At 46.8% G+C, this 20,547-nt stretch overlaps 1 protein-coding gene across 1 annotated transcript; it reads left to right on the top strand.

Moving 5' to 3' along the window:
* The first annotated feature begins 11,220 nt into the window (after positions 1-11,220).
* SPINK4 (serine peptidase inhibitor Kazal type 4) lies at positions 11,221-13,442 on the top strand. The gene is made up of 4 exons (XM_031507453.2): positions 11,221-11,287; positions 12,231-12,265; positions 12,577-12,689; positions 13,388-13,442. Exons 1-4 carry the CDS (start codon positions 11,221-11,223, stop codon positions 13,440-13,442), a joined length of 270 nt encoding a protein of 89 aa, XP_031363313.1.
* Positions 13,443-20,547: the final 7,105 nt, after the last annotated feature.

Here is a 20,547-nt window from a genome sequence, read left to right as displayed (position 1 = left end):
CTAGCAACAGCAAAATAAGTGACAGCACAGTGTTCAGTAAAAACAACAGTTAGGAAATGTCTGACACATTTTTCCATGGGTCCATTGTAGCTCCCCACTGTGGATGCCTGCTATGTTTTATGTGAATCCTATAAAAATATTGCAGTTTTTTCCATAAGACCACTGTCTTGGTTGGTCTCAACATGTCTCTGGAAGAAGAGCAAGGCTTTGTGATTAAAGGCCCTGTTACTGGAAGGGATCATTCATTCTACACCACTCAATTGTGCAATTATGTGTGAAAGGGTAAATACAGACTTACAGATCCAAGCAGGTAACTGCACACCTATTTTTTACATAGAGGTAATGTGTCCTAATGAACCCATGAGTGAGGGAAGAAAAATATAGGCCTTACAGGAAGAGTAAAAATGAGCATGGGTTTGTGCAAGATCTGGCTACTCACACTGCATTCCAGCCCTCTCCAGCTTTTCACCATTGCAGTCTACACTCAAACCCAACCTCTAAGGAGTCCTTGGAAATCTCACTTTTCCAGTCACACCATAGTCCTCTCCGACCTCATCATGTTGTGATATTCTTTTTTGGCAAAGTTAATTTTCAGTCTTTTTCTCCCTACCAAAAAAAAAAAAAAAAAAAAAAAAAAAAAAAAAAACACCAAAAACTACTGCTTGACTATAATACTTCGCTACACATGAATACATCTGTCCATCCATCATGCCTAATGACTTGTAACTCTGATTGTAATCAAAGTTGGCAGTTGGAAGAGATTGTAAACATCTAGAATACCTGCTGAAACAAGCCATCAGGTTGCAACAGAATGAAAGTTCACCACATTAAGGTATAAGGAGGAAGAATGAAGTTATAAGCTCCATATTCCTAGAAGAAGAGCAAAGTTCTCAAGGAGCATGACAGAATCCAGGAAAGGAAGTGAATATTAGTCAAATGGGAGGTTCTCAGTCAGGCAGCTCATATGCTGGGGTCAGTATTTTTGCCAGAGCAGTAGCAGCATGTATTTCCACTGGGTAACCACGTCTCAGCTGAAGAGCACCACCAGCACTGCAGGGACATATTCACATGAAATGCAGTGCCACACAGCAAAACACTATTTGGGTGTTTTGTATCTGGCCTATCTAGGTGTGTGATCTTGTGGAGTTGAAGATGGTTGGGACAGTGGAGATGCAATAGCTGTTCTAGCCCTTCTGAGTCAATCCTCATAAGACCCTTTCTGGCCAGGGAGGACACAGAGAAGCACAGCCCCACAGCAGCTCTCCTGTCTGCTTATTCCAAGCTCAGCATCACATCAGCTCCTTCAGGAAAAGTGGGAGTTTGGGCTTCTGACTCTGCTCTTCAGTGTAGTTATGGCAGCCCTAAGCATCTATGGGACAAAAGCAGACCTGGATTGTGCTAGGCTGAAGCCCACAGCCCCAGGTCACTAAAAAGAACAAAAAATATGCAGTGCATGTCCCCATGGCATGAGAGTGCTGCCTGGGATGAGGACTACTTGGCCAAGAAGGAAGCAAGAGGAAAGGTCAGAAGATATTGCCAGGATTTGGGGCTCAGCCAGATGAAGAAGGCTTTTGCAGATTGGTGAGTGGCAGTAGAGCTGTGACTCTGGGGAATGCCCTGTGGATGGCGGCATTCCTGCCGCACACTGCAGCACCCTTCAGGCACATTCCTCTGGCTTTCTCCTAGCGCTGTCGTGGCAGCAGGGCAGGGCAGGGCGCGGAGGCAAGGGCATGGCCCCGTGCTGCCTGCAGGTCACCCTGCTGCGGGGACATGAGCCTGAGTGTCACAGCACAGCCCCCTGCTCCTGCCACCCCACAGACTCGCTGCTTGCTCCTGTGTGAGCTGAGGAGCTCTTCTGCCAGGGCGCTGGATTAGGGGAAGGATTGGTAAGGGCTGACTTCATCTGGAGGGACAGGTAGCAGCAAAGGAGCAAGCAAAGAGAGGCAGAAAGCTCTGGAGATCCAATTGCAACATCCAGCTGCCTTTTGCTGAGAGCCCAGAGAAGTCAAATCAGGAGCAGCACTATCTCCATGGGAAAAAGTTTCATGACAACCCAGGCTACAAGCTTTGTCTATAATTTGCAATCATTGTTACTTGAAATAAAGATTTGAAGACTTGAACAAAGAAACTTGAATCCCTTTTGCACAGTTCTGCTGCCAGCATTGAACTGTCTTTGTGGGGTGGTTTTGCACAGTGGGAAAGGTCCCAAGCAGCCCTGGTACAGTGAATGTTGATACAGACCAGCTCCCAGTCCTAATGTCCTTGCCTCCTGAATGATTCTGGCTGGTCTTGTTATGAACTGGGGGGGCCCATAGGGAAAGAAGGACGCATGAGCTTGTACCTCTTTACCCAGCCACACCAGGTCTATTCCCTCTTTCTTCTCAGTTGTATCCAGTCCTGTAAGGTCTTCATCTTTTTAACCACATGGTGCTAAGCTGTGCTTCATGTCTCAGGCCTCATTTTGTGTGCTTGTCTTGGAAGTGAAGTGACGATAATCTTCTGCACGAGGCATAAAGTCAGGCCTGCCAAAGCAAAGGGAGGTTCCTGCAAAGCTTTGGTTGTGTGTAGGTTGACGAGAACAAGGCAAAGAAATAGCTTCCTCTGCAGAGAAGCTCATCACCAGGCAAGAAGATACGTTCAGTTCATGCAGATACATTCACCTAGGTGAAGAAAAACATCTGCCATTTCCCAGTTACAGTCTTTGATAGCTTTTAATTTGAAAGTTTTCTTTATCTGTTTTGGGGTTTTTGGTGTCATACACAACTTTTTCTAATCACTAGAATAATGTTAAATGGGCCTTGCCAAAATCTGGCTCCAAAGCCAGCTTGCGTTTGGTTACTGCTGCATGTTCCCAGTTCCTTGCTCATCTTCTGTTGGTTTGGGTGGTTCCTGCTGAAGTGCCTAACATACAGCCTGATTATTTGTCATATCAATGTAATGTACAAATCACAAAAATCTATTTGTTATAAGGATGCTCAGCCTTTGTGCCTATAAGCAGTTCATTTCTTCTCTATGCATTTCTTTGCCTCCCTGGAGGTGCCAGGACCTGGCTGGACCCAGCTTGACCCTTGGGCAGTGTATTTCCTGGAGGAGAATCTGGGATGGCAGTTTGTCATGGTTTAACACGGAAAAAAATTTTTCCAGAAAAAAGAAGTCAATTTAGATATTAACCAATTAAAAATAGATATGCCTCCGAGAACACAGAGGAGTTAAAAGCAAAATTCCCAAGAAAACTCACTCTCTTTAGTTCCAGTCAGCGTACAGTACAGAACTCTCCCCTGCCCGGCTGTGGCTTGGTGGGGGAGGGGAAGGCCCATGGCCGAACTAAAGTAATCCCAAAGATAAAAAGACTGGAACCAAGCTAGGCCCCTGCAGATAGAAGGGTAGAAAAATCTGAAATGTCTCCATTCCCCCCCACCAAAGTTTCTCTCCCAAAAGAAAAAAATAAAGACAGCGGCAGTTTCGTCAGCAATTTCACCGTAGAAAAGGAGGAGCGGAGGCGGGGGGGCCGCAAAGTGCCCAGCACTTAAGAGCACCAGAATCTGAGCATCAAACCATCCTGGGAGTTCAGACTTTGAACCCTCCCTTAAAAAATAAAAGCTTTGTGAATTTTTCTTTCCCCTCCTTAGTTAAAAAAAAAAAAAAAAAAAAAGACACCTTAAACCCTAAAATATTAAAAAGAAAAATTCTAGATGGGAGAGCGACAAAAAATAGCTTTTAGCTACACTTTTCCATATTAGCCACAAACTAAACCAATCTTCTCCTTCAAAAGAGACTATATTTTAAGAAAATGCCAGTAAATCAAGAGACCTACTTCAACTAAGAAAAGACAAAAGTAGAGTAAACAGAGAAAAGTTAGGGGGTTTGTAGTAGTACTCCCTGTCCTCAAAAGAAAGAGAAGAAAAGAAGATCTCTATTCTTAGACCCTCAGCCCCAGAAAAAATAAGAAAACAGGGGGGACTGTGGTCCCAAAAAATAAAATAAACTAAACTGTTATTTTCTCCCCTCTTAGCAAGACATCCTTAAAAAAAAAAATCCTAAAAAATGTCTGTCCATCCATACATTAGTAGTAAAAACACTATACATTAAAAAAAAAAAAATCACCATAACAAACTTTTCTCCAAGCAGTGCCATGTGTAACATAGAAACACAGAATGTTCCAGCTGTGTTTCTTTAGAAGTCTGTAACACAAAAAAAACCTCTGTTCCCTCAATAAACTAAATATCAGTTGTCTAAAAAGTAGAAACCTAATTAAAATCCAGATTATGTCTCACTGTAGTTTATTAGAATTAAGTAATAAGAAGAAAAATGTTTAGCAAAGTTTTCATTTTAATCTATATTTTTTTTACCCCTTCCTTTCTTTCTTTTATAATAATAACTTAATAATTTTTTCCCTATTATTAAACTTAAGCCTACTTTGCTCTGTTCTCAATTCCACTTCACAGTATTCAGTAGAGAAATTACATTTTCATAGAAGCCCTGGCATTGTGCCAGTGTCAAACCATAACACAGTTATACTCAGAGGTATACTACTGTCGACCTGATTTTATGTGACGGTTCCCAAATGCAAAGCTTTGCATTAGCATCTGGCTACTTAAGAGTAAGCTGCTTTCAGACCTTCTAGTTCTGCTCTGATGTGCGAGTACACATCTAGAAAACTGCGAGTAAAAAACAGAGCTTCTGTGAGTTAACAGAGGATATCACTGTCTCAAAGCAAATGAGATCTCTCAGAGACTACCAAGTTCTCTACAGCTTTTAAGAGAAATGAAAGCAAAGGTTGCAGGAATATGTTCCAAGAAACAGGATGGGTTTCACTGAGGGTGATTGATGCGCTTCTGTTCAGTGGTATTTGTTGTGGCTCCCTCCTGGTGTTAATTCATACATATCCAAGTAGTGAATAGGTCATTTGGAAAAAATTACACCTGCACAGTAGGTGGGCTCTGAAGTCAGAAGTAGCAGGCAACACCAAGGACACACATTTCTGCTCTTAGTGTCAGTGTGTAAACCTGCATCTTCCTTCTCTGGCTATTTAACTAATGGGAAGTGCTGAGCAGTTTGTTTGCCTGCACACTATCAGAATAAATTTACTGGATAAACAGAACACTAGAGAGAATTTTATTCCCTGTTTTTTCTTCAGCAGAATGCTGCACCTGCAGCAGGAGAAAGTGGAGAATGTAGGAGAAACATTCCTATGTCTCCACTTTCTCCTACAGAGAAAGTGGAGACATATGAATGTTAACCAGCAGCAATGTGAAAAGGTGGCCAGGCACAGCTGGGTGACACTGCTGTCAAGGTTCTATGTGAATGCAATACCACAGAACAGTATCCCCTCAAAATGCAAGGAGAAAAAGAAAGACTTCCCCAATTCTCTTACACTACTGCATCCTTATTGTGTCCCTTATTACATTAATTCTTTAGCAATTGGCAGTCTGGGAAGACCAGGCCTCCCTTGCAGAAGTCAAGGGGCTCCTCCACAAAATCTCACCAGGAGCAGCTGTCACTTTGACAGGGGGAGCTGGCATATGTGATACCCCTTTTTCTCCAGCATGGTGTTAAATGCAGGGTGATGACAGCATTCAGACCCACACAAAATGGAATTAGCAACACTGTTCTCAGAAGGTATAAAAAACTGGGGCCCAGTACAGGTTTATTAATTCAGAAACAAATTCCAGGAAAAAAAAGAGACTGAGAATTTTTTTTTTTTTTTTTTTTTTTTTTGTAAATTACAGTAGGTGTGAATTCTTGGATGAACAAGACTGAATATCAGTATGCTGGGGACAGCATTCCTGCTGCTGCTGCTAGCACCCAGGTTATCTGTGTTAGCTCAGAGCAGGAGAGGACAGTTCAGCAGCAGCAAGGGAACTCTGCCTACCCAGCCCAGTCGCACAGCCTCATCCTATCCCTGACACCAGCACTGGGGCTTGGTGTGCCTCAGGCCAAGAATTTACTGGGCAAGAAGTAAAACCATGTTTTTTTGCTGTTTTATCTGCTGCGCTTGGAATTTGGTCACTCAGCTCTTAAGTGCAAGCATGCGGAAAAATGAAGGTCAAGGCCATCCTTAAGCTGCCAAGGAGCTGCAGAGCATTTGCAGACTGTGGGTGCATTTAGAGCATGACTTGCAGAACAGAGGTCTGAACAAGTAGTGGTCAACACAAAGGAGAAGAGAATTGGGTGCCCATGGGTCAGGGCAAGGTGCAGCAACTTCTGCCCAGCTACAGCTGTAAGCTGCAGTGGGAGAAAATATATGCAATGGATACTCCCTTAGGCTGTTGAACTTCTGAGGTCCGCTGCACAGCCTTGCCTGGCAGGAAGCTCTAGTCTTCTCCAGACTGATGGTTCAGAGTGCATCTGGTGAAAGTGCCAGCTGATAGGATTAATCTGTGTACTCACAATCTTCTGTTCTCCCAGATGACAGTGTCACAGGGTAATTCTTCTATCATAAAAGAAATAATGAACACTACTCACTTCCTGATATACTGCAGTATTTGCTCACAGTAATAAAAAGGACGAAGGTGGCCAAATATGTATTCTGAATCCTGAACATCTGGCAAAATTGCTGGGAAGGGCTGATAGCTGGTCCCTTCCGCAGTTACAGGGTGAGATTTCAGATGTTGAGTTTTGAATCCACAGTATATCCAAGGGCAAACCTCTGGTGGTCACTTGCATCTCTGGTGTTGCTTTTGGTTTTCAGTTTTCGTTTGGTTTGTTGGGATTTTTGGGTTAATTTAGTTTTTTGTTTGGTGGGCTTTTTTTTATTTTTGGGTTTTTTTTTTTTGCTTTATTTTTTATACAAAGGAGAACAAATTGCTCCTTCTTACTCTTACTTGTCTGGAGACCTCAGAGTAGTAAGAGGAACAGAACCGAGTCTGTTATTCTCTCTATAAAAGCCATCTAGATGCAGGGACTGAGCTAAAGATGAAAATGAGTGTGGCACTTGCCCTCCACTTTTTGCCTTGCCCCATTATGCAGCAGGAGAGTAGATGGTGGGCTCTAGTTTGGGCTGCACAAGCAAGGCAGTGCTCTTCTCTCAGGGCACTGTAGTACTTGTGGGACCCTGGTGTCTGCTGGTCTTCCAAAGCCCTGGGAGGAGCAGCAGAGCAGGAGTTAAAATATCAGTATGGGTGCAGAATGTGAGAAGGCCAAGAACAGCCATGAAATCCAGGAAAGACAACAGATAACAGCAAGGAAACAGCAGGTGCTGGGTGGAGTGGTGACGACACCAAGGCCACACCACTGATAAGGCCACCAGGCAAATGTGGAGCAAGAGCAACATGATGCAATCTGGTCTGGCCGGCTGCCATCTGTGGTCACTCAGATGGAAAGCCTGCAAACAACTGCAGTCCCCTAGGAGGGGAGAGGTGTAATAAGGGTTCATGATGTGATGAGCAATCCCGGATGAGTACATGGATGTGGGTACCACTGGTGTGGCACAAGCACAAAGGCAGGGGCAGTGCTGCAAGAGAGTAGGCCTAAGATTAGTTTTAGCATCAGAAATCTCCTTGCTTGTTACCACTATCTACAACAGAGTTTATGTGTCTTGCCAGTGATGACACTAGATCTCCAGCTCCTCAGACAAACCCAGAGCCTTCACATCTCCTCATCCTATGTCTTGAAGCCTTCCACATCACCATCTTGCTGGTGTAGTAACAGGGAGAAAATGCAAAGCCAGCTGGAGCTCCACAGCCAATGTGAGGGAAGCAGCCACCAGAAAATCTCCTGCCTCACCTGAGGAAGAATTTCCCTACCTCTTCTTCAAGAGGTACAGTAGATAGGGACTTCCATTAGGAGTTGCAAGTCTGTGCATGGCAGAAAAGCTTGAAAAAACAAAAACAGTTTGCAAGAAGTCTCTTATGCTTTGTCATCTCTTAGCATATCATTTTAGCCTGCATCTTGAAGGCACTGGAATTTGAATACCACTAAGGAATGAGGTGGAGGAAGATCAAGCCTTGTATCAGCCAACAGCTTTGATACAGCACCACTGACCTTGCTGCCTCCAGCTCAGAAGGGAAGCAGACATTTCTTTCCAACCTCTATCCAAGGAGAGTGATCTGGAGTACACAATGTGTCCCAGCAGCACAGCCCCAGCTTGCTGCTCTTGTGCTGCTGCTGGCATGACCAGAGAAACAGGCCATGCTTGGAACCAGAGGCAGTGGAGGTGGCACCAGAGGCATTACAATCAGCATTTGGATGTTTTCCTTGTTAGCAAAAACTTTTGAGAAGACTTTAAAGGTCCAAGATAGCCCTCATCTGGAGCTGTGAAGTCTGTTGGTGTGTGAGCAGTTTGCAGGAGGGGGCTCTGTGTTGTTCATATTATCAAGTGTTGGCTAGGACCAAGTTTGCCAATGTGAATCTAAGGTCATACATCCATGTGTGCTGGAGACTGACAGCTGCTTGTCCCATGGACCCAACCTGCTGGAGGCAGGGTCCTACAGGGCTCACCCAACAAACCTTGTGCAGTGAGGCTTGGTTAGATACATATCCCACTGAGATGTCTCACCTCTCTGCTGGTTTGGGTTGTTTACCCTTTGGGATAAGGTTTCTTTCCTGACTCCTGACCTGATAATCTCAAGGCTCTAGTTTATGAAACTTGCTTTATATATTTCTGTCGTCTGGCACCACTAAAAAGAGATTGGCTCCATCAGCTTCCCTTCCAGCAGCTGTAGGCTGCTATCAGATCCCCCTTGGCCTCTCTTCACTAGACTAAACATGCCTAACAGGACCCCATGTGCCTTGGGAGCAACTGCTAATGCAGTTAAATATTTACTTTAGTTAAAGGATTTCCAAAGTGGAATAATAATGAAAGCCAAAGGTTTTTGAACTGTGTAAACTCCGTGAAGAGGGAATATAAAACGTGTGCAGCTGCCTTGGCAGAGCAGACAAATGACTCTGTCAAGGGAGCCCTGAGCTGGTTATGTTGCCACTTCCCAGAGTCACAGACCTGCTGAGTTGCATGAATGGACCTCCAACAGAAGGACGCAAGCAGCCTCTGGCAGGGCCCATACCTCTCTGGCCCCAAGGGATGTTCAGGCTGTCCGCTTTTGATTCAAACAGAGAGGGCCAGTGTGTATCTTCCTCTAGGGAAAAAACATCCCAAGCACTAAATCCTAGTCAGATCCTCAGTGACTGCAAATACTCCATGTATCTGGAGCTCTGAGAAAATAAAGCTTCTGAGAAAGAGCAGATAAGAATGTTCACTCTGACATAAAGTGTCCAGTCTTGCAGGCAAAGCAGCTGGGATATTCTGGGGTCGTGATTCTTTTTGAAAAGATGGTGTTTCTTGCCACTGAGGGTCATCTCCGGCCGCTCTATCCTCTCCTTGCTCTGTGTGCTACCTCTGTGTATTTAATCTGTGTATCCAGATTATCTGGTTTATCTGGTTACCCCCTTCCAACACACTGGATCTTATGATCATTTTGCTGTGGCAATCTCAGCTGCAGCCAAGAGCAAGGAGTAGAGTAAGAGCAAGTGAGTGGAGTAAGGTATTAGACCACCTCTGACTGTGTGGCTTGTCTGAGCTTAGGCACTGACTGCACCTGCAGCTCCTTGCCCCCAGGCAGCTGAATTTTGTACCCTCTAGACCCTCTGCTAAACCCCCAGCCTGTCCCATCCCATCCCACCCAGTGACTGTATGGGCTTGCTGCAGCATGGTGACAGGCCTCCCATTGTGTTTGGGACCCTCACCAGTGCATCAGGCAGATGAGTATCCACCTGGCTGGGTCTCATGGGATAACACCACAGGGCCACGACACAAATCACCCTGAATTTCCTGGCTATGTCTAGTCTCACAACTCAAGTGCAGATACCTGTCATGCATGGAGAATAGCAGCTGCAAGGCTGAAGGGATAGTTTGGGTGAGATTCAATCAGAAGTAGCTGGCTGGGGTAAGTAGAGAAGAGCAGCATTGCCCAGCCCTGATGTGTTAGTTTTGTATGGCCTCATTTTTGATAGTGGGGGACCACAGAGGTGGCTTCTGTGAGATGTTGCTGCAAACTTCCATCATATCCAGCAGAGCCAATCCCTGATGGCTCTGAAGATGGACATGCTGCTGTCCAAGGCTGGGCCAATTGAAGAGGTTGGTAATGCCTCTGTGATAACAGATTTAAGAAGAAAATCAAGACAAAGTTGGGTGCGCAGTGTTAATTCCAGTCAGAGAAGAGGTGAGGGTGAGAATGTGTGAGGGAAACAACATGGTCAGTGGGGAAGGAGGGGCAGGAGCTGCTCCAGGCACTGGAGCTGAGTTCCCCTGCAGCCTGTGGTGCAGCCCATGGTGAAGCAGCTGTGCCCCTGCAGCCGCTGGGGATTCACAGGGATGCAGAGATCCTGCAGCCCATGGAGGTGCCCATGCTGGAGCAGGTGGATGCCTGGAGGAAGCTGAGATCCAGTGGGAGACCTGATGGAGAGAGGGACTCTGCCCCCAGGCTGGAGCAGCCTGTCCTTGGAGGACTGCACCCCGTGGGAAGAGAGCCACACTGCAGCAGTTTTGAGAGGATTGCCTGTGGGAGAAATTCACATTGCAACAGCTTTGGGATTACTGCTGCTCCTGAGATTTAGGCACAGCTGGAGAACTTCACAGAGGACTGTCTCCCATGGGAGGGACCCCATGAGCTCACAAGGGAACAACTTTTTCCCTGTCCAGCAGAAGAAGACCTTGGGTGATGAACTGACTAAAACCCCCTGCCCTGTCTCCCATGCTGTCAGTGGGAAGGAGGGAAGTGTTGTGGAGAAAGAAAGGTGGTTTTTTATGGCTTATTTTACTTCTCATTGTCCACCTCTGATTTTGTTAGTAATAAATTCATTTTGTACATCTAAGCTGAGCCTCTTTTGCCCTTGGAGTGTTTTCTGCCAGTCCTTATGTCAAATCATGAAGCCTTCATGTAATTTTTCTCTCCTCTGCCCAGCTGCAGTTGGGGAGGGTGAGTGATTTCTGTGGCTGCCTGGTGTTCAGCCAGCATCAAACCACAATATCTGACTACAGTTCAAAGGGATTGTAAAGCAGCTTCCGATGCTGCCACCTGAAGCTGATAAGTGGGAAGCTTCAGGGAAAAGCTTATCTTATATGTGAGAATGCCTAAGTGATCCCTTAGGGTGTACAGTCCAGCTGCACCCAGCAGGAACAAAACACTGCTTTTCCCAGTGCTCCTGAGATAAGACTGTGCCTCTGCCCTATAAAGGCAGCCACGAGCAGAGCAAGGTGCATGAGCAGTTCTGCCTGAGCTGACCATGCCTGGGAGAGAGCTGCTGCTCCTGCTGCTGCTGGCAGCAATGGTGACTCTGGCTGCTGCCAGAGGTAAATCTGCTCTGCTGCTGGAGGCTGGTTCATCAGCAGTGGGTTGGGAATGGCAGATGAGTAATGGGATGGAGGGGAATGCATGACAGGACATAAAGACCCAGAAATTCTGGTTTGGAGAGGAGGTGAGATTAGGGTAAACAAACAGTGGCAGCATGGTGAGGAAGAAGGATTGCATCAAGCACACTGTGCCTTTCTTATTAGCAGTTTGTGGCAAGGGTTGCAGGCTGGTTCATCAAGTGTATTGCACTTGGGAGCCATCTAGGAGAGGGGAGAGTCCACAGGTGCTGTATTTTCTGCCTCCATGTGAACTGGCAAGTCCTTGCAAGAATAGTATGTGCTCAGCATATTTATGAGGGAATCACCTGTTTATAGGCACTGGAAAGCCACTTCTGCCTATGTGCAGGTAGTGGTGGTCCTGAAGCTGCCTGTGTGTGTGTGAGCCTCCATGCTCCCATAACATTTGTGCACTGTGCAGGTGGGCTTGCCTGGGAAAAAAGGAGCCCACCAGATGCTGCTCTCCCTAAAGCAGTTGTCCAGCTGTGCAATATGACCAAGCCTCATCCCTCTGAGGATACCCCACGCCACATGCTGCATTTCCCATTTCCATGTTTTGGGTGCTCTGTGGAGCTTCTGACCCAGAAACTCAGAGAGAGGGCATTTAGGAGAGGGTTTAGGGAGTGGGGAACAACCATTCACAGGTTTCTCCCATCCAGCTCAGCTGTGGATGGAAGCTGTGGACTGTGCTGCTGTCAGGGAAAGATGGAAGTGGCATGCAGCAACAAGCTGATCCCTGTTATGAAACCCAGAGCTGATTCAGTCTTGAGTGGGCTCTGCACAATACTGCTTTCCCTTTGGTTTGGATGTGATCCTCTGTCAACATCTCATGCTTCTGCCATCAGGCATGGGTGTGCCATGCTCATGGGTTTCTGCTTTGTTTCAGAGGCAGAGCTAAATGAAGGGGGTGGCCTGAGAAAGGTAAGAGTCTTCTGGTTTTCTTTGTTTGTGGCTGGAGATGGGCATGCCTGCTGTGCCTGGGAGAAAGACTGTTCCCAGAAATCATCCCCAGCCTCATGGCAACTGGTGTTCTGACACCAAACCCACACCAAAGCCCAAGCCACGAGTCCCACTGAGAGATTCAGTGGCCCCTTCTCCTCTGTGGGCACACACTGCTCCAAGACAGAGGGAACCAGGTTTCCAGTGTCACTTGCTCCTGCATGAGTGTTCCGTGGGGGGAAGAAATGGGTGCTGCTGGCACTGAAATGCATGCTGTGGTTTCTCCTTTCCAGCCAGTGTGTGAAGACCTTGTTTACCTGCAGGCCTGCCCCCTCCTGTACTTGCCCATCTGTGGGACCGATGGGAATACCTATGCCAATGAATGCCAGCTCTGTGTGGAAAAAATGTAAGCTCATGCCCTTGGCAGGGACCTCCTGGGTCTAATTTTGGCTGTCTGAAACTGGGTGCTTGTGAAGTGCAGTCATTCATGCTCCCTAGAGCTTGGGACAAGCCATGGGAGGCTGCACTTGCATGGCAAGTAACACAAATCGTGTGCTGGGCTGCAGGCGGGGAAGGATGGCCAGCTCGTCAAGCAAAGCTGCAAGGAAGTGCAGAGGAGCTGTACCCAGCCAGGCTGAGGAAGGGGATGCCTGGGGGTATCCAGCAGCAACCTACAGCTGCAAGTGGGATGGAGCCTCAGTCATCTTGGTTCAGGCAATACAACATGGGGCAACAGCCACAGACAGCAGCCACAAGAGGGTGAAAATTTGACACATCACCACAGAGGCGTGAGGGTGGGGATCCATTCTTGGGGATGGTGGTTGGGGCTCAGATAGAGCCATGGCTACCATAACTTCATGCTGGGGACAGCCCTTCTGTGAGCAGGTTGAGCATTGAGCTGCAGATGCACCACTAGTACCACAGGCCCTGGGAGGGAACATCCATGAGCCAGGATGTTGCAGTGACCTCAGCTCTTTAGACAGAAAAATGAGCAGGTCAATTTTGTAATAGCTCCATTCCATTTGATGGTATGCAGCCAAAGTATGACTCACAGGAAGTTTTTTTTTTTTTAATCTCTTACTCTTTCTTCCTATATTACTCTAGGAAAACCAGGCAAGACATCCGAATTTTGAAAGATGGGGAGTGTCAAGATACCTGAGCTTTCTGATAGCTTTTCTGAACCTAAAACCAGGTGATTAATTGATCCTGTGTGCTCTGTGCTGATTGCAGACTTAAGCTAGCTATGGTGAATAATAAAATTACATGCACAATCTTATTTCAACAGAACTTCTTTTTATGTATGGCTGGAGGAAAACAGCATAAGCCAGTTCCCACCAAGGGCTACTAAAAGTGCACAGTCAAAACAATAATTTAAAATCCACATAACGAACTGGGGTGCTTTGCATAGAGTATTATCTCACCCACACTCCTGCAAGAAAGGTCATGGGGGAGTAGCAAGAAACGCACCCATCCTGATGAAGAAGATGCTGAACAAGCACAATTTTTTCTCTGTAGGAGGCAATTGAGTGAAGGCAAAATAAAGTTTCTCTGACATAGGAGAAGATGACTCCCTGGATTCCTAGTAAATGGCTTCACTGGTTCCAGAGCTGATGTAAATTGAAAATAGTAACATCTGCACTTCCCATATTAGATGTTATTCTGCTTTTTATCTAAGGCTCTTTCATAGAACAATCAGCTCAGATAACACATGGGAGCATGGAAAGAGCCTAAGCGAAGATGGTGAGCATCAGAGATCCCAGATGTCTGCCCCAGCACTCGAGAAAAACCCCGAAGTTAAGAATTTTCAGGTGTAGGTTGCTCCTGGTGTCAGGGCCATCTTTGAGATTGTTTCAGGGTTCAGTCCTGCCAAGGTAATAGTGTCAGTGTGTATCAGCAGGTCTTGGGGATTCCTCTGCTCTTTCATGTCCTGCTTCTAGCACAAGGACACACAAAACACCTGCAACAAGGCAATACAACTTGGGCAGGCAAGGGGCCCCCTTTGCACACAGTGGCGGAGATCAGAGGGCTGATGCAGGGCTTGCCTCCTTAGGTCATTTCAGTCCCTCACCAGATGTTGTATTTGTACAGAATTACCAGCTGAGATTTCGGATCAGCTTTGAAGAGTGCTTCAGGGTGAGCTGAAACCTTCCAAGGACAGGTCTGTGCTCACTCACAGGAGATCATGTTGCTCTGACTTGCTGCTATACTAGTAAAGTATAGTATCACATACAGCTCTAATTTTCAGGCATCTGATAGGAGTCTGGGGTCTACCATTTGGTCAAGTGAGCTCCCCAAAGTCAGTGGCCATCCTCAGAGTCTGGGAGATGTACCAGTGTAGCGAGAGTTCTGAGAGAGAGAGGACACCATTTATATTTAGAGTGGAGGTTGAGCTACCTAGGCCTCAGATATGGGCCCTGGCAAGGCCTTTGGAGCCTCTGATGCAGTAAGAAATTAGTTGTGGTGTAGTCAGAAATTATGTTAAGGTGAACACAGAGCAATGGGCTTTCTGGGTGTGAATTGGTATAGGGCTGCAGTGTGAAACTTTAGCCACCTTAACACAAAGACAAACAATGCTTGCTGGCCAATGATAGTGTGCTCACAATTGTAAACTATATTGAAGTGTATATAAACTGCCATCTTACAAACAATAAACAGAGAATGTATGATTAACCATATTGGCTTGATCTGCATTTGTCCTGTCCAGCACTCCCTATTTTATAAGAAGTCCCTTGCTTCTTACCAGTGTCTGCTATGACTATTGTGCTGGGTCAGCTGGAGTTCACCCTGTCACCCAGTTCTGCACCTTGCTGGAGCCACCAGGTGGGACACCCATAGCACCACAGTGCACAACAAAGCCATTGCTGACAGACTGAATGCTGCAACTGGAAATAGTATTGAGAAGCATAAAACAGCTGTGCTCTGTCAGATGGATTATATCCACTATTTTCTGTCTCAGAGGGAGCTGCTGTCATAAAAAACTTTATTCTCCTTAGGCTGAGAAGTCGTAGTATGACTAATTGCTCAGGGTTGTCACAGAGCTTTGATTTTCCCTGTTTTCCTTTCCTGGACCCTTCCTATTTCTGCAGAGGAAGGGACACCTGTCCATGGCTGCTCCTATTACCTATTCTTTGTCCCAAGGCTCTGCAAGGCTGTTTGTTCCCTTCCAGTCCGCAAATAGCATGGAAGAGGTGGTCTGGCTGTGTGGTACTCTCTGTGTTGCTAGCTCTTCTCTGCAGACCTTTCTGTCTCCCCTGTGCCACAGGGAAAAGCTTTGGTAGGGCCAAAACACATCCACGGTGAGCAACACAAATGTATTGCTCACTTCTGTCCTGAGGTTTTCTGCTCCTGCTGCTGCCAACTCAGCCACAGGCAGGATTTATTTGGGCACCTCTATCCCAGTTTTCTGCCAGGGCTGCGTGGAAAGTTATGCCCAGCTTAGCATAACTGGGTGTTGTTGTCCCTTGGAGTGGACAAGTGTCACCAGGATCTCAGCCCCATGCCATGGCTTGAGCTGCACAGGCAGAGTGGCTGCAGCCCAAGAGAGTGTGTGTGCTGTGTATGCCCCGAGGGCCACGACTGTTTATGTGCAGAGGCTAGGAAAAACAACACAGACCATCCAGAAAGCTCTTCTGAAGAGGGAAACCACATGCCTCCAGCACAAAGTGGAGCATTTATTCAGAAACTGCAGAACTAAAGCACAGACTAATAGGCCAGACCTGCAAGGTCAGAGCATGGGCAGCCACAGGACAGGGTGAGTGTTGACTCTACACACAGCAAATTCAGAGATACTCATCCTCCCCAGGGACTTGTGGATTTGGATGTTTATTTCACATGGCTCAAAAGCAAGTGGCAGACCAAGAGAAGGCTGAAGGCAGTGATTGAAGACTACCACAGACCTCAGGGCCTGTGCAAGACCAGCCTGCTGCAGAAAGCCTGACTCTGCAGCCCAACAGATATGTGTCTGCCAAGGCCAGGTGAAACTCAGGGAGTAGCTGGTGGACAGCAAGATGCCTGCAATGCCCTGACCTGTGCCAGAGAGTATGCATATGAAATTTGCACTTTTGCATTCTCTTTTCCTATTCAATTTATCTGCGTGTTTCTCATCTTTTCATGCTTCACTCAAGGCAGGGATAGAAAGGGATTATCTGCTTTTACATGCACTTTCACAGAGCAATGAGTAGTCCTGCTCTCAGAGCAGTGTGTTGCAACCAGACAAGCTTCCTCAAGTCAGAGAGTGAAGGACAAGCCTGCAAAGTTGCTTCTTTGTCATGTCTTGTGAGACAAAACTGGAAAAAATGCCTGACAGCCTGCAAGAGTGGCAGCAGCATAGCTCCCCCAGCTGTCCGTGTTGACCAGGGCTGCCCATGACTGCAGGGAGGGATATGTAGGTCTCTGGATAGTGCTTTGCAGTAGCCTTGCCAGATAGGGGGAACAGATACTCTTAAGGCTCATGAAGACCTTTGACTTAAACATAGATCCAAAGCCTGGTGGTGTGTCTACAGTAAAAGCAGTCCAGCTAATGGCTGGATCCTGTCCTAGGAGTGTTTGTCCCTTGGACAAAACTCTCCTAGGATATTTGTGTGTTGAAGGCTGTGTGGGGACATGGTGAGATGTACCTAAGGTTGGTGATGTTCCCCCACTGAGCAGCTCCAATGACATTTGAGGAGTCTGTGACACTGGAGATGCTCAGGTTGCTGAACTCTCAGTTGACATCTTCCAGGGCCTCAGAAACTGAGGAAACTAGACACATCAGTGAAAATGGCCCAGGGCTAGCTGAACTGAAATGTGGAAAGAAAGGGGAGGAAAGCAGCACTTGGTACACTGTAAAGTGTCCAGGTACAACAGTTCATGTAGCCAAGACTGGCCATAAAATTTAACCTACTTGCACAAATTTCTCTGCAGCAAAGTGGATGCAGCTGTGACCACATCTCAGTCCCTCTACTTCAGTGCATAAACAACCTGAAAGTAAGTGGCTTGTAATTTCCACATCACTAACCATTGAAGTTTTCTGTGGGATGCTGAAATTGCGTCCTTGGCATTTAAAGCACTTTACAGTCAAGGGACAAATGTCTTCCAGAGATTTCCTTCCTGAGAGATGCAAGTGCAAGCTCTGTAAGATTTTGAAGTCCATCTATTCCATTAAACACCTCTGAATAACCTGGGGGCACAGTGACTCTCTTTCACAAATGCTCCCTTCAAGGTCAAAGACAGACAAAATGGAAAAAACATTCACAGTACCATCTCTTCAATGTGTTACGGCAAAGGTTTGCTGAGTCAAGAGTCACTTATCAGCCCCCACCAGGCTTTGGGATGACTACGTAGATGGTTGGCATGAGAAGCTGAGTTAGCCACAGCCTGGGCATGCGCCAAGTTCCTGTGGAGCACTGAAACACACAGGGATTTCCACCCTTCCTTCCATGCTTCATAACACCTGCAATCATCCCAGAATATAGAATCATTTAGGTTGAAAAAGACCCTTAAGACCATAGAATTCAACCATTAACAACCATGTCCTGCAGGAAACCATGTCCCTAAGCACCATGCCTAGATATCTTTTAAATACCTCCAGGAACATTAACTCCACCACTGTCCTGGGCAGCCTGACATCCAACCTAAACCTACCCCAGAGCAATTTGAGGTCATTGCCTCTTGCCCTATTACTTGTTACCTAGGAGAAGAGATGGACCTCTACCAGTCTACAGGCTACTATCAGGAGGCTGTACAGAACAATAAGGTGTCCCCTCAGGATCCTTTTATTCAAGCTCAACACCCTCACCTCCCTCAATCACTCCTCAGAGGACTTGTTTTCTAGACTTTTTGCCAGCTTCTTTTCTCTTCTTTGAACATGCTCCAAGCACTTCAGTTTCTCCACCTGGGACTGGGCAGTCCTGCATGTGTGTACAGACTGGGGAATGAGAGGCTAGAGAGCAGCTCCACAGAAATGCACCTGGTCAGTGGCAAGCTGAACACGAGTCAGCAGTGCCCTGGCATCCAGGAGGGCCACCCATGTCCTGGGGTGCATCAGGCAAAGCATTACAGCCAGGCAAGGGAGGGGATTGTCCTACTCTGCTCTGCCCTGGGGCAGCCTCAGCTCAAGTGCTGGGGGCAGTTTTGGGCATAGGAAAGATATCGAGCTCTTATAAAATTTCAAAGAAGGGCAACAAAAATGGTGAAAGGCCTTGAAGGGAAGCCATATGAGGAGCAGCTGAAGTCACTTGGTCTGTTCAGCCTGGAGGAGACTAGGGGAGAACTCACTGCAGCTACAACTTCCTTGTGAGGAGAAGAGGAGGGATGGGCACTGATCTCTTCACTCTTGTGGCGAGTGACAGGACTTGAGGAAAAGGCCTGAAACTGATTTAGGGAAGGTTTAGGCTGGATATCAGGGAAAGGTTCTTCAGCCTGAGGTTGTTTGGGCACTGGAACATGCTCCCCGAGGAAGTGGTTACAGCACCACGTGTGTCAGAGTTCAAGAGGCATTTGGACAATGCTCTCAGGCACACAGTGTGATTTTGTGGTGTTCTGTGCAGGAACAAGAGCTGTACTCAATGATCCTGGGGGGTCCTTTCCAATGCGATATTGTTCCAGCGTGATATGGTTCTGTGATATTGTGTTTTTTGTAATGAGGGGACACAAAACCAGAAACAATGTTAAAGGTCTGACATGTTTGCCCCTCCAAAAGCAATGCCTTTGCACAGTGAAGTATCCTGCCAGGATACAGTTTCCAGATGTCTGCATGACCAGGGTGTCTCTAGAGTTTTGCATCATCACACAGTGCTGGAACATGGACACCCTCACCAGCTTGGCACACCTTGTCTTCATTTGCGACTGAGCAACAAAATTCTGTGAATGACTGGGTAGCCCCACATCTCTTTATGACATCCGTGCTCCTGGCCCACCCTCCCATATCAGAGCCTTCCCATATCGGCTATGCTGCCACCACCCTGTTGCTTCTTTTGGGCTGTTAGACCTACCCCACCTCTCTGGAGGTACCATGTAATCTGCAGTGGACACAGGGCAGGAGCCCTACAGCAAAATTGTAGCTCAGGGGATAAGAAGAATGGCAGCACTGATGACCACGGACCTCCAAGGTTTCATCTTAAGAAATCTACATGTATGAAGTTTCAAGGTCTGGAACTTCCAATGACTTAGACAGAGATTCTGCTTAGAGTATAGGATGTACACTAAAATAAAAAAGATTGGCAAAGATTGGAGGCAGACAGATCTGCTCATCCCTGAGAAGTTGCTTTCCACAGGGCAAGTCCTCAGATTGCTCAAGGAAGTGGGATCATCCCTGCCATGAAAGGCAGTCAGGCCCCAGAGGACCTGGGGGTAGACACATTATCAAGTCCTTCTACTAACCTTTGAACCACTTTTGAATTCATGGTGGGCAGGGAGGGAAGGGATTAGCAGCACTAGCATCTAACCGGTGCATAAAGACTTCTCATGGAGAAAAGCGCTGACAGCAGCTGAGTGCACAAGAAACTGGCTAAAGAGGCATCTTCGGTCCATCAGGATTGTTACACAAAATATGCTCTTGAGCTTTTCTGTGCTATCCTGGCATAAGAAACTATGAAGGCAGTTTTCAGGGAGACCAAGATTATCTCCTCATTTCCCATGCACTGATCTAGGGGCCTGGCCACCCCACAGAGCAAGGAACAGGCTCTTAGCATTGAAGCCATTGTACCAGGCAGCAGCTTCCCCTTTGCAGTGATTCTGGCCCTGCAGATGTCCCTGCACAAGCCTGCAGGGCAGGCAGGACCGAGGCTGCAAGGGGCTACAAGCTGCTAGGAACAGCCACTTAAACAAATCATCCTTTGGTGGCAAGGGAATGTCTGGGTCTTCCCATTGGTTTTTCTGGGGCTTCCCATTGCCATCCTGCTTCATCAATGAAGTGCTTTGTTCATAGTCCTGATCCACTAGAGACTGGACCAAAGAATCATTAGGAAGTCCTCAACATGCACACCAGGCTGGCATGGATTTATTATTCTGTCTGGATCCCAGGAAGCTGGTGCAGCTCTTGGACAGGTAGCATGACTGTGACAGTCTCCATCCTTAGGGGTTTCCAAAGAGTATGACAAAGCCATCCTGACCTTGTGAAGCAGCCAGTCCTACCATAAGGGAAGCTGAAGGATGTCACTTCCTACCAGCACTGCTAGGATCCTATGCAAACACCTTCAGACAACATATGTCCCATTTCAGACTTCTCAAGGGGTCCTTAAGGACTAACAACATGTCCCTCCATCTCACTCTGGAAAACAGCAGTG

Source organism: Lonchura striata, chromosome Z (genome assembly GCF_046129695.1).
Source record: "Lonchura striata isolate bLonStr1 chromosome Z, bLonStr1.mat, whole genome shotgun sequence".
In the NCBI taxonomy this organism is placed as follows: domain Eukaryota; kingdom Metazoa; phylum Chordata; class Aves; order Passeriformes; family Estrildidae; genus Lonchura; species Lonchura striata.
The sequence above is the reverse complement of the archived record's forward strand: the minus strand, read 5'-3'. Positions and strand labels throughout refer to the sequence as shown.